Raw genomic sequence first — 12,234 nt, 5'->3', positions numbered from 1 at the left:
CGCCACGCCACGCCCCGCCCGTCCCTCTTGGCTCTTAAAGAAGGCTGCACTTCTTCCCCTTCTTCTTTACTGGCGGGGGGCACAGAACAGCACGGATGGCCTCGTCGAACACAGTTTTAAGGCCGCGCTGAGTCAGAGCTGAGCACTCCAGGTACTTGACGGAACCTGAAGGGGCGGGATAAGAGTTGCGGAGGCATGTTTTGGGGAGGAGAACCGGGGAGTGGAAGTAAAAAGGTGCTTACTGATCTCTTTGGCCATTGCCAGGCCTTGTGGGTAGGTGATTGGTGTGAGTTTCTTCTCCTTCAGTTTCTCGATGGTGTCTTTGTCATCTCTCAGATCCAACTTGGTGCCCACCAGGATGATGGGAGTGTTGGGACAATGGTGTCTCACTTCAGGGTACCACTGCACGAGTGACGAGGCATTTGTTTAGCTCCAAAAAATACAAACTGCACAATTTCTGGTTGTATGGTTATTGTCACGTCACCTCTTCGGCTGTAAATGGAAGCCTTAAGGAGGCATCACAAAAAAGCCAAAAAATTGTAATTCTAATCGTAAGAAACAGTTGAATGCTAGCAAAATGGCTAAGATTCCACTAACATGCGCTATCTAAGACTGTACCATCAATAGATCATCATGCGCATGAACTCACCTTGGCACGGACGTTTTCAAAGGAGGCCGGACTCACGAGCGAAAAGCAGATGAGAAACACATCCTGGTACACAAGAAACAACAACAATCAGAGCCTTGAAAGACAATCTGATGTAATCACGTAACTTTTGGTGTCATACCGTCTGAGGGTAGGAAAGTGGGCGGAGTCGGTCATAGTCTTCCTGTCCTGCTGTATCCCAAAGGCCCAGGTTAACGGGCTTGCCGTCCACCATGACATTGGCGGAGTAGTTATCAAAACTGATGGTGAAGGTGCAGAGACAAAATGGAATTCATTAGGAATTTGGTTTCTAAAAAGTTACGTTTAACACCCTTGCGTCACATAACCAAAAATAATGTTTAAAAAAAAAAGCTGGCTGGTCCGAATTCGCACCTGCAGCAAAATTAATTACATTAAAACTTGTATTAATTAAAATTAATAAACTCAATACTGACAGTAAAGTCTAAAATATTAATTCTGATTAATACTAAGTTGTGAAAAGGAATAAAACATTGGTTTCATCTACAGGTTTTTGCATAGATAATTCAACTATTCAGTGACTCAGCTAGCTATTTGTTGTGATGGAAATGATTACAATTTCAGGTAGAAGAATCTCACCTTGTAAGAACTTCAATAATGTATTTCCCTGATTCTAACCTGTCCTGCAAAGAACCAGACTTCCATCTCAACAAGCCACCTTTAGGGCGCGGGAGGACTCCAGTACATATTCAAATGAGGGACTAAAAATAATGGCAAAGAATACTCACACTGTGGGGATGTACTCTCCGGGAAAGGCATTGGTGGTATAGCTGATGAGCAGGCAGGTCTTACCCACAGCTCTATAGGGGACATGGAGAGGAACGACTACGTTAACATACTAGCATATATTAGCATACACACAGAGTGAAGAACAATATAAGAGATAGGCCTTGTATGATAAATTTTGCTGGTCGATAATTGTGCTTCAGACTTTAATTACTAAGAAGTATTTCACATTATAAATCAGAATTCAAGAGGTTTGAAATACAATACAATGAACAAGCAAATAACACAATAAATTCAACCAAAACACTTAATAATGGCAGCGTGTTTTTTCGTCACTCATTGGGTTATATAGTTCAGGAATTGCTGTTTGTGACATATCCGTTCTCCCAGGGAATTCGTACTGTCAACCATTTTGAATGGTTGCATTTCTCTTGCAATGTAGCGAGTGATACCGCCTGTGAGTGTGCACCATTTTGTGTTATTTTGCTAGTATTTATTTTTCTGAACAAGCACCCCACTAAGCGCTGGGTGTCGGGATGAGGCTCTGTTGCACCTCCAGTGGTAGTTTTTTTTTTAAAGGGATGGTGTTTTTTTTTTCCAGGTGTTCATATAAGCTGGTCATGTTCCCCTGCTTCCTCGTCGCTACAAAACCAAAAAATTCCAACACTAGGGGAGTTGCGTTCGCCCTAGAAACTAACACTTATATACCTTCATTCATGTTATCATATGCAGTCTCACAAGCTAATTTAGTGTTCGAGTGTCTGCTCATGAGTAGCCCCGCCTCCACAAAAAGGCTGAATGAGAGGACAGACGTTTCACTCGCTCCATTTATTCACACTATAGAGCCGATGTGGCCAGACAGATACAGTGTGAACTTCCTTGTTGTGTGTGTGTAGCACAGACAGACTAGCAGATGCAGCACACACACCTCCACGTACATGTCAATTTATCGATTAATCCACCATTGGGACAGGTGTAATTATCACATTTTTTCATTCTATTTAATGGTAATATCTCATCTTGTAGACCCATTCTTGTGCACCCCAAATTATGGTAATGGTTTTATTTCATTTGAGCATGCATCAGATTACAATTGAATGCATCACATAATCAGTTCACAGTTCCACATGTCCAAAAGGAGTAGGAAGAAGCAAAGCTTATTAAATCCTACCCCTCCATCTGGTACTTTTACAATCAGTAACTGTTACATTTGTTCACTTCCTGCTTTCCATAATACAGTTTAGTTTTTTTTTTAATAATGCACCTCGTACCGAAGTACAAGGTGATATGACCATATTATGTGTTGGAAACGTGGTTAAAGCAAACAGAAATAGCACTTCTTGGAGCCACACACAGTTTGAGATAGGCACTGACAAACTCAGGTCATTAGCATTACAGCTACATGAGATTACTGAATTCACCTTTAAACTCTAATTCCTGCATCAAAGCGAGATTACTATTGTGGGATCCCTAGGACTAATGGTGATGCTATGGGACCTTTAAATTATCTGTTTATCATAAACAACTGTAGCTTATTTATAATATTATACTATTAGTAACAGTTGTTATATACATGAACACTGCATTTGGAAGGTGTGGTCCAGCTCCATGTCTACTGTTCATTTTAGGTAGGGAAAACGACGACGCGTCTACACGTCGGTGTGTCAAAATCAAGGTGAAAGAAGACAGATCCACGCATGACTGTGCAGCTGTGGCATCCACCACACCCAGTACAAGGAGTTATGAGTCTTTGCAACCCCACAACTTATTACAAATCTCCCTTTCGGACTTCCGCCTCACTCGATAGGCAAGCAAGTTTCGCATAAAAGCATGACTAACAAAAAGGCAGCAATATACGGCAGACGGAAATGTTTAAAGGTCTAAAACAGAAACTAAGCTTTGTCATACTAGCACAAAAAGGAGGAAGGAAACTTAAATGAACCCCTTTAAAAATGAAACTTGTGTAAAACAGGCCCAGTCGTCAGTCTTTGTAGAGCTAAATGTTACTTTTTAGGCTGAGCAACATACACAGTAAAGCTAACTCTTTGGGAAACACACCTGTATACGAGGTACATGTTTATTGTTGGCACGTACGTTAACGTGACCGCACGCCCATTCTTTTACACCTCAGCCATTCAGTTAAAAGTCAAAGTAATGTTACTAAGCACTAGTTAGACAAAACGTGACTCACCCGTCCCCGACAACGACACACTTTATGGCCTGCATTGCGAAGCACTTGATGGACGAACGCTAAGTTAGCCGAGCTAACGTTAGCTCACAAGTCTCTTCCCTTTGTCCGATATTGCTCGCCGCAAGAATATCAAAAAAGCGTCTCTCGGGTGGCCGTCGATGTCGCAAAGGAGCTCCAAAGATGCGGAACGGACTGTCGGCAACTTGGAAGAACTTATCGAGCACTTTTACACAACTTTATCCGGGATATTCCCTCGCTACATTCCCATGCTTTCGAACGGGAAGCTAATGAAGCAAAACAGCGGCCACCACCCCTGAGAAAAAAAAAAAAAAACAAGTTAGCCACCGCCACCAGACTGTACTTCCGGTTTAGTGGAGTAGCTTTTGACAAGCTTTAAATTTGGACAAGTTAAACACTACTTTTAATTAAATACATTATTTTAAAATAAAACACAAATGTGTTGTAGTCATTTGAATAACATGTTGATTTGTTAGAGTATCAAACATGTCGGACTACTTAATATGTGACACAATACGGAAATGACGTCATACCTCGAGGTTTTATGACTTGAAATGTTTTTGCTACATCCCCGCCCTTCTCATATTATATTCAAGGCTGTCATAATATCTCAATAAAGGAGTCACAACATTGCTATTGTTTTAATGTACTTGTGTTTTTCTTTCAGTGAATACAACGTCACACGAAGCGCTTACTGGTTTTATTGAATTACAAGCATCGATACGAGGTATGTTCCTAAAATGTAGCATTCGATGCAGTTTTCTAACCCAGTTCTAAATGGCTGCACTGTAATTAATACGGAAGTGGAATTAGTTAGATCAGTTACTTGTAAGGCAAAATATTAACCACACCAACAATGGTTTCAACACGCAATTTATGTGCTGTAAAAACATAATTTTGCCTTAAATTATAATCCAAGCTTATAACATATAGAATGTTTTTTTCTTCACGGCTGTTATCGTCCAAATTGTCTTGTGAGCCAATTTTTCTCCCGAATTGTTGTCAAGAAACATGCACGAGAAAAGTTGCTCACAAGAGCACAGAATTTCTAATGAGTAAAAACAATCTGAAAAAACAACAAAAAAGAAAAGGAGGATCTGATACAGCAAAAATTTGCAGTATCACCCACTCCTTACTGATGACGTTTGCCTGACAGTCTAAACTTGGGGGTCGCCATTGGTTCCACTTCCGTGTGTCACAGCATTATCACTCCCCCCAAAATGACAACAACACCATAGGCAGATTCGACAGACAGACACAAGACAGCCGTTGGGGTGGAGCACCGCTACGAACGCACAAAAAAACAACGCTGCAAATTGTTTCCAATACGTTGTCGTCGGGTGACAGAAAGATGAACTGTCGCTTCCAAGCTGAGGAATTTTTGTCAGCTCAGCCCACCGAGTGACTCCCCGTCACAGGAGCCTCTATGGCGGGGCTGTCTCACTTGGTGCTCCGCTTCTCGGGCACCGCGGGTCGCACATACGGAGTGTTTTCTAAAGGCTTGACCAGGACTTTGATGATATTTTTTGATTTGGCCTGGCGACTGAGAATCAGGTTCCCTTACATCTACCTTGTCGCCTCCATGATGTTTAACGTCAGACTCCAGGTATGTAAAGAACCTACTAAAATAGACAAATTAAATTGTGTTTCATTTGAATAACGTCTGAGCTAAATTAATAAATAAAGTTTACAATTGTAGTGACATGATTGGACTCGTATGCTGTATGAAAAACATACGTTAATGTAATATAATAATATCATAATGCTCAGCATGAAACACACCAACAAGTAAAGTCACCACAATTATACATCATTCAGCAGTAAAAAAAAAGTTATCCATACAGAACCACCAGAGGTCTTGTGTTTTGATTAGAACCTACCACAACATTAAATGAAAAGGAGTTATTAACAAGACTTAGGATCATGTCAAAACATGCACCCCTTCTGTGTTGCCTGTGCTGTTATTTTTTGACAAATACACTACATGGTGGCGCTGTTTTTAAAACGGATGAACTGTATTTACTTGCATGGTGACATTAGGATAAAGTTTGACATGAGCACTGATATATAGATACGTTATCATCATATGTATCTTCTATTCCACTCTCATGTTGGTATCCTTGCCTTTGCATTTCATTAGACTTAATTTGAGCTTCACCTTTTTGTCCACTCCGGATGGTTATGGTTTAAATCTGCATATTCATTTCATAACAAATAAAAGGGCAAAAGTTTAAACGGGACCTATTATGCTCATTTTTGAACCCTTTGTATTGAGTTGTGAACTCCTGTAGAGCAGCTACACAGGATAACAAGCACATAAAACGTTGTAGTTCTTCCAGTATCTGCACCTATTCAGCTGTATTTCTTTGGATTTTGCGGTTTTGCGAAAACAGTCTGTTTTATTGTATTCCACCCAAGGCCCGACTCCAGGCACGTCCACTCTGCTGTGGTTGGTCACATTCCAGAATTCCGGTTTGTGATGCTAACTGTATAGGAGTTGATAATAAACGGCAATTTATCTTTTTAAAATGTCCGCTTTTGTGTTGGATCCCGAATCCGATCCGGAAATAGAGACTGGACAGTCCCAAGTTTCTCAAGCAAAGAGGTTACTTCAAGACGTCTCTCAATGGTAAGTAGCTTTAGAATTGTAGCGTTTTAGCGGTTTTCTACTGCATCAGTAATGCGTTTTGTACTCGAGTAAGGGTGGGAAAAAGCTATTAGAAACCCCACTTCACCTATGCTATAATGCTACACAGACAAGCGCTTTTGTTCCACGACTTATAAAAATAAACACAGTTAGGACGCTTACTGCTTGTCCTTCTGACTCTTCCACGCGGCCAAGTAACGTTGGAAAGGCGTAGGCTTCAGTAAGTTTGTCGATTTTTCCAGCTCCATACTGGCCCATGGACTTAAACCAACTTGTGCCTGATGGTGGCGTCTTTAGGAATTGTAAACAAATGTGTCTTTCCCTTTCGAGGCATTGCTAGCAAGTAAACAGCAGAGAGTTTATACTATATAAGGAAGACTGTCCCTCTGTGACATCACAAAGGAACAGTTTGACCACGTCCTCTGAAACTGAGCATTTTGAGCCATCCCAAACTTCTTTCAGGGCTCACTTCCAAATGCGTAAACCTCATTATCTGAAACTTTGTCATCGTTTAACACGAGAATAAAACATTGTAACTACATTTATAGGTCAGAAAAGTGTAAAAAGCATAATTTGTCCCTTTTAACAATCACGATGAAGCAGTATCTGTCCAAACGTTTGAGCAACAAGTGGTTGGTTCTGTAAATATCATCTACTTTGTGTGTGTTTGTTGTGATTTATAAGTTCAACACTGACGGCGGTTTGCTAGTTTGATCCTGCTGGTTGAGTATCTTGAGTCTTTCCTACCTCCTTCTTAATAGTATCTGAAATACAGAAACTACATACATACATTGCCTACTTGCACATCTGCAGGTCCATATTGAGATCCACTGAGGTGTTGATGACGCCGCTGGAACCGCACGCCAAGCGTCAGCTCTGTCACCCGGATGAGGATAATGACGACGCTCGCACTGCCAGCCAGGTGACGAAGGGCACTCAGATCCTTTCCTCGGGCCTTCAGGCGACGAGTCCAGTGCCTTTTGCAGGGGGAGGACAGCAGCGTTGGCCGCCACATACAGGACGGCGTCATGTTTGAGATTTATTTTTCTTTCTTTTTCCCAGCATGACACCTTGCCTTTTGGCCGTCTCATGTTTTCTGCAGTGAAATATCACTTTTATGTGTCGGTTTTGGACACTTAACACTTGAACTGAGGTTGCTGTCTAGTCAGGTGCACTGGCTACCTCACCACAGCACCCCCTACTGGAAGCTTTTATTGAAGGAAAGGCATGTTGTGCTCATGTCGTTTTCACACTCATGGTTATATTTCCGCATATTGTCTTCAGTACTGGAAGGGTGGCATTCACAAACATCATAACGTGCATTTTGTTGTTTATTTCTGTCGCTGTGGGAGGATAAGGTGCAACACTGATGATTAATTAATTTGTAAAGCAATAAATTAATGAAATCAACTGCCACAACTTTTTTTATATAGAAGTGTTTCTGAATGTGTATAATCATTATTGTACATCACGGGTGTACAAAGTGTGGCTTGGAGGCCATTCACGACACGCAGCTAATTTTTTCTTGGCCCACAGCATGTTCATTCATTCATTCATTTTCTACCGCTTTTCCTCACAAGGGTCGCGGGGGTGCTGGAGCCTATGCCAGCTGTCTTCGGGCGAGAGGCGGGGTACACCCTGAACTGATCGCCAGCCAATCACAGGGCACATATAGACAAAACCATTCACACTCACATTCATACCTATGGACAATTTAGAGTCGCCAATTAACCTAGCATGTTTTTGGAATGTGGGAGGAAACCGGAGTACCCGGAGAAAACCCACGCATGCACGGGGAGAACATGCAAACTCCACACAGAGATGGCCGAGGGTGGAATTAAACCCTGGTCCCCTAGCTCCCACAGCATGTTCTAAAATTAAAATAACAAACAAATCATAATTTATTAAGATAATATACTATATTTAAGAAGAATTTGAACAATTTACCTCATTCATTCATTCATTTTCTACCGCTTTTTCCTCACGAGGGTCGCGGGGGTGCTGGAGCCTATCCCAGCTGTCTTCGGGCGAGAGGCGGGGTACACCCTGGACTGGTCGCCAGCCAATCACAGGGCACATATAGACAAACAACCATTCACACTCACATTACAATTTACCTCAATGTTTTCTAATTTGTTCTGCCCGTCTGGGCTTAAATGTGCTGTAATGCAATATATGTCCACACGGGGGCGCCAACCTATATACTATAAGAATTTACAGCACTTCCCTCAATGTTTTCTAATTAGTTTTGCCCTCCTGTGCTTAAATGTGCTGTAATGCAATGTATGTCCACACGGGGGCGCCAGCTTATATACTATATTTAAGAAGAATATAAAGCATTTACCTGCCCTGTGATTGGCTGGCGACCAGTCCAGGTTGTACCCCACCTCTCGCCCGGAGACAGCTGGGATAGGCTCCAGCACCCCCGCGACCCTCGTGAGGATAAGCGGTAGAAAATGAATGAATGAATAAAGCATTTACCTCAATGTTTTCTAATTTGTTCTGCCCTCCTGGGCTTAAATACGCTGTAATGTCATATATGTCCACACAGGGGCGCCAACATCAAATATTTGCAGAAACTGCTGAATCTGAAGTCCTTCCAGATGTTTTTGACTAACAAAGGAGATAAATTGTCACTGTTATATTTGACGGACTGGTCTCAAAGCTACCCGTTATGCTCCAGACTGGTGTTTATAATTGTCTTTTCACTTTTTTTTCTTTTATAAGAACATTTTCCACCTTGTGACATCCTCATCACTGAATGTTCCCTTGCAAACTTCACTCCTGATGCCAGGCTGCGGTGTAAAAAAAAAGTCCATCAGAGGTTGCCAAGGCGACCACATTTCTCCAACTGGTGACTGACAATCCTTCCCTCCTCCTCCTCCTCCTCTCACTGGGGGAAAAGGGGGATTTATTTCTCAGGGATTTGCCAGAGGAAAATGCTTTAATATGGTTATCTATAGATGAAGGATACGTTGGGTTATATTTACTAAACCCTTCCCCTCTCTGTTTCTGCTAACTGCCTTTTGTAGCCTCAGAAAAGGGGGGTGTGGGGGTGTAGAATGAAGATTAAATGAGTCTTAGCCTTTGGCAGCTCATGTGTTTTAAAGCGGAGCAGCAATCTGATGTACCGCACTGCACAATTCAATTCCCTTTTTTTCCAATGGGAAATAATGTGAATTAATTGGTACCTTTAAAACTTTTCTTGACTGCACAGTCGGAAATACAGAGGACTTAAGCACTGTATTATTAAACTACAGTGCTCATTCTTTTGTAGGTGTTTGCACTGTCTCCTAGTGGCGTTTTATAGGTATTGCTTTGACCCAAATATAAGAAGAAAATGGAAACTGACAGGTCGGGCTTGACAGATTTATACACATAGACCAACAGGTGGCGCCAAAACACTTCTCCCCAAGCAAGGCAACATATTCTACCTGTCACTCAAACACACACACACAACTGTACTTTTTTGGAAGTTTTCCCATCATCCACAATCCTTTAAGTGTGCGTTCGAAAGGTATCAAAACAGCTAAAACTAGGACGCTTATTAAGGCATGCCATGCAGTTCAGTTTTGTTTTTTCATAATATTAAGATGTTAATGTTCATTCATTCATTAATTTTCTCACGCTTTTTCCTCACGAGGGTCGTGGGGGTGCTGGAGCCTATCCCAGCTGTCTTCGGGCGAAAGGCGGGGTACACCCTGGACTGGTTGCCAGCCAATCACAGGGCACATATAGACAAACAACCATTCACACTCACATTCATACCTTTGGACATTTTGGAGTCACCAAGTAACCTAGCATGTTTTTGGAATGTGGGAGGAAACCGGAGTACCCGGAGAAAACCCACACATGCACGGGGAGAACATGCAAACTCCACAGGGAGATGGCCGAGGGTGGAATTGAACCCTGGTCTCCTAGCTGTGAGGTCTGCGTGCTAACTACTCGGCCGCCATGCCGCCTAATGTTAATGTTTATGTTCTTTAAAATTTCCACTCCATTATACTAAAATTGTATTATTAGAATTCTCATAAAATTGCGACTTTTGATTTGTTAGAATACAGCCTTTTTTCTTAATAGTGTTGCTTTATTTATGTAAATAATATTTTTTTCATTTCTACTGCTGTTTTATTAATTTTCCTAGTACATTTTAGATGCCCCTACTCTCATATGAGACAACACGAGACGAGACGTGAAGAGAATATATTGATCCAAAAGTGACAGAAAGGCAGTGATTCTAGAAAAAGATGCCGATGGAAAAGTGTGAGTTATTTCAGCACCATAGACAGCTCTGTGATTTTATTGATAAATAAATTAGCGGGTGTATGTTTGGCACATCGCTTCACCTGCCGTCTGCGAGTGTTTCTTGCATGCATGTGTGTGAGAACACTTCTTATCGCTTAATATGATTTCGATTTATGAGCGATTCCCCCTCATGTGCAGTGACTTACAGTGAATTGAATTCCTGTTGAATGGCTGATGAGGCAGATGCCCGAGTGTTAAAAGGGTTGTAATGAGGTGCTGAGAAGGACTACCAGTTGACCTCAAAACCGAATCAAAGGAGAGTGGGGGAGGAGGAGCGTAGAAGGAGGTTGGAGGATGGGAATTTGCAAGGCAACCCCCCCCCCTCCATTCAAATACGAAGTGGTTAGTGGCTGGAAGCTGTAACTGTCTTTTATGTACTACAAAGTACAGTACATATACATACAGCAAGTTCCCATGTTATACTTAATAGAGCTGAGAGGTCCCACAATAGTTTGAAGTGTTAGTTTTTGAAGTGGACCTATTTTTCCACTTTTCTCACTTGTAAGTGTACTTAGAATGTTGTATTGTCGTGTTGAACCATGCCAAAGTTTCATATAATTAGGTTTGCGTATTTGGATGTGAGACCTGCGATGGCTCTAAACGCTCGGTTTCAGAGGGCGTTCTAACACTGACTGTTTGTGATGTCACAGATTGCCATGCTTCCTTATATGGACATGCAGTGTAGGCCCGATATGCTATCTGCCCTCCCCCTTTTCTGTTTACGGTATTAGCAATGTCTCCCAGTAAGTGTTGTTGTAAGGTTGTAAGGGAAACACAATAATGCTAATACTGCTAATGCTATACTTACCATTATCCTCACGAGGGTTACGGGCATGCTGGAGCCTATCCCAGCTGTCTTCGGGCGAGAGGCGGTGTACACCCTGGACTGGTTGCCAGCCAATCACAGGGCACATATAGACAAACAACCATTCACACTCACATTCATACCTATGGACAATTTGGAGTCGCCAATTAGAAAACCCACGCATGCACGGGGAGAACATGCAAACTCCACACAGAGATGGAATTGAACTCAGCCCGTGCAGCCCAACTCAATACAAACGGTCGAAAAATGAGCATAATTGGTCGCCTCTGTGATGTCACAAAGGGGCAGTTTTACCACACCTTTTAAAACCAAGCGTTTTGAGCCATCCCAAACTTCTTTCAGGGCTCACTTCCCAATGCCCAAGCCTCATTATCTGAAACTTTGGCATGGTTTAACACAATAATACAACATACAACATTATAGTCATAATACAACATTCAATACAAGTGTTCTCACAGCATGATAAGCACTTACTCCCTTACCCCTTACCCTGTTTTTTTGTTTTAATTTTATTTTTGTCAGGTACCAGGTTTTGTCAGTACGAGGTGATATGGCCATACAATGACATAATCGGTACTGTAATGTAATGTTTTTGTAATTTACAATCAGTAACTTCATTTTATTTTATTTTTATTTTTATTTTTATTTTTATTTTTATTTTTATTTTTATTTTTATTTTTATTTTTATTTTTATTTTTATTTTTATTTTTATTTTTATTTTTATTTTTATTTTTATTTTTATTTTTATTTTTATTTTTATTTTTATTTTTATTTTTATTTTTATTTTTATTTTTTATTTTTTATGTTATTTTTGTCACATACCGAAGTATGAGGTG

The 12,234-nt window shown here is 41.2% G+C and overlaps 3 protein-coding genes across 4 annotated transcripts in view; 2 read left to right on the top strand and 1 right to left on the bottom strand.

Annotated features, from left to right (window-relative positions):
* LOC131103075 (ras-related C3 botulinum toxin substrate 1-like) lies at window positions 1-3,930 on the bottom strand. The gene is made up of 6 exons (XM_058048980.1): window positions 3,603-3,930; window positions 1,414-1,485; window positions 789-906; window positions 650-712; window positions 243-402; window positions 1-165 (listed from the first exon to the last, which is right to left on the bottom strand). Exons 1-6 carry the CDS (start codon window positions 3,635-3,637, stop codon window positions 35-37), a joined length of 579 nt encoding a protein of 192 aa, XP_057904963.1. The 5' UTR covers window positions 3,638-3,930; the 3' UTR covers window positions 1-34.
* An 860-nt stretch (window positions 3,931-4,790) lies between these two features.
* LOC131103076 (small integral membrane protein 10-like protein 2A) lies at window positions 4,791-7,874 on the top strand. Of its 2 annotated transcripts, XM_058048981.1 has the most exons (3): window positions 4,791-5,226; window positions 6,192-6,249; window positions 7,081-7,874. In XM_058048981.1, the coding sequence occupies exons 1-3, from the start codon at window positions 5,047-5,049 to the stop codon at window positions 7,089-7,091; spliced, it is 249 nt and encodes an 82-aa protein (XP_057904964.1). In that variant the 5' UTR covers window positions 4,791-5,046; the 3' UTR covers window positions 7,092-7,874. The 2 variants fall into 2 exon arrangements, with proteins under 2 accessions (XP_057904964.1, XP_057904965.1); XM_058048982.1 differs by lacking the exon at window positions 6,192-6,249 and having other exon boundaries at window positions 4,814-5,226; window positions 7,081-7,845.
* The window catches only part of LOC131103073 (cytohesin-3), a 45,106-nt gene continuing 38,074 nt past the window's right edge, over window positions 5,203-12,234 (top strand). The window contains exon 1 of the mRNA XM_058048978.1: window positions 5,203-5,226. The gene's annotated coding sequence lies outside the window, so the exon portion shown is untranslated. The remainder of the gene's footprint in view (window positions 5,227-12,234) is intronic.

Source organism: Doryrhamphus excisus, chromosome 15, assembly GCF_030265055.1.
Source record: "Doryrhamphus excisus isolate RoL2022-K1 chromosome 15, RoL_Dexc_1.0, whole genome shotgun sequence".
NCBI lineage: Eukaryota > Metazoa > Chordata > Actinopteri > Syngnathiformes > Syngnathidae > Doryrhamphus > Doryrhamphus excisus.
This window is presented reverse-complemented; position numbering and strand designations above follow the sequence as displayed.

What these genes read in the sequence shown, in the direction of transcription:
- LOC131103075 (XM_058048980.1), bottom strand. Translation starts at nt 3,637, where the DNA reads ATGCAGGCCATAAAGTGTGTCGTTGTCGGGGACGG. An exon ending in TTGAAAACGTCCGTGCCAAG is followed by an intron (nt 403 to 649) that starts GTGAGTTCATGC and finishes TCACTCGTGCAG; the next exon opens with TGGTACCCTGAAGTGAGACA. An exon ending in GGCAATGGCCAAAGAGATCA is followed by an intron (nt 166 to 242) that starts GTAAGCACCTTT and finishes CCGCCCCTTCAG; the next exon opens with GTTCCGTCAAGTACCTGGAG.
- LOC131103076 (XM_058048981.1), top strand. Translation starts at nt 5,047, where the DNA reads ATGGCGGGGCTGTCTCACTTGGTGCTCCGCTTCTCGGGCACCGCGGGT. An exon ending in TGTTTAACGTCAGACTCCAG is followed by an intron (nt 5,227 to 6,191) that starts GTATGTAAAGAA and finishes ATCCGGAAATAG; the next exon opens with AGACTGGACAGTCCCAAGTT.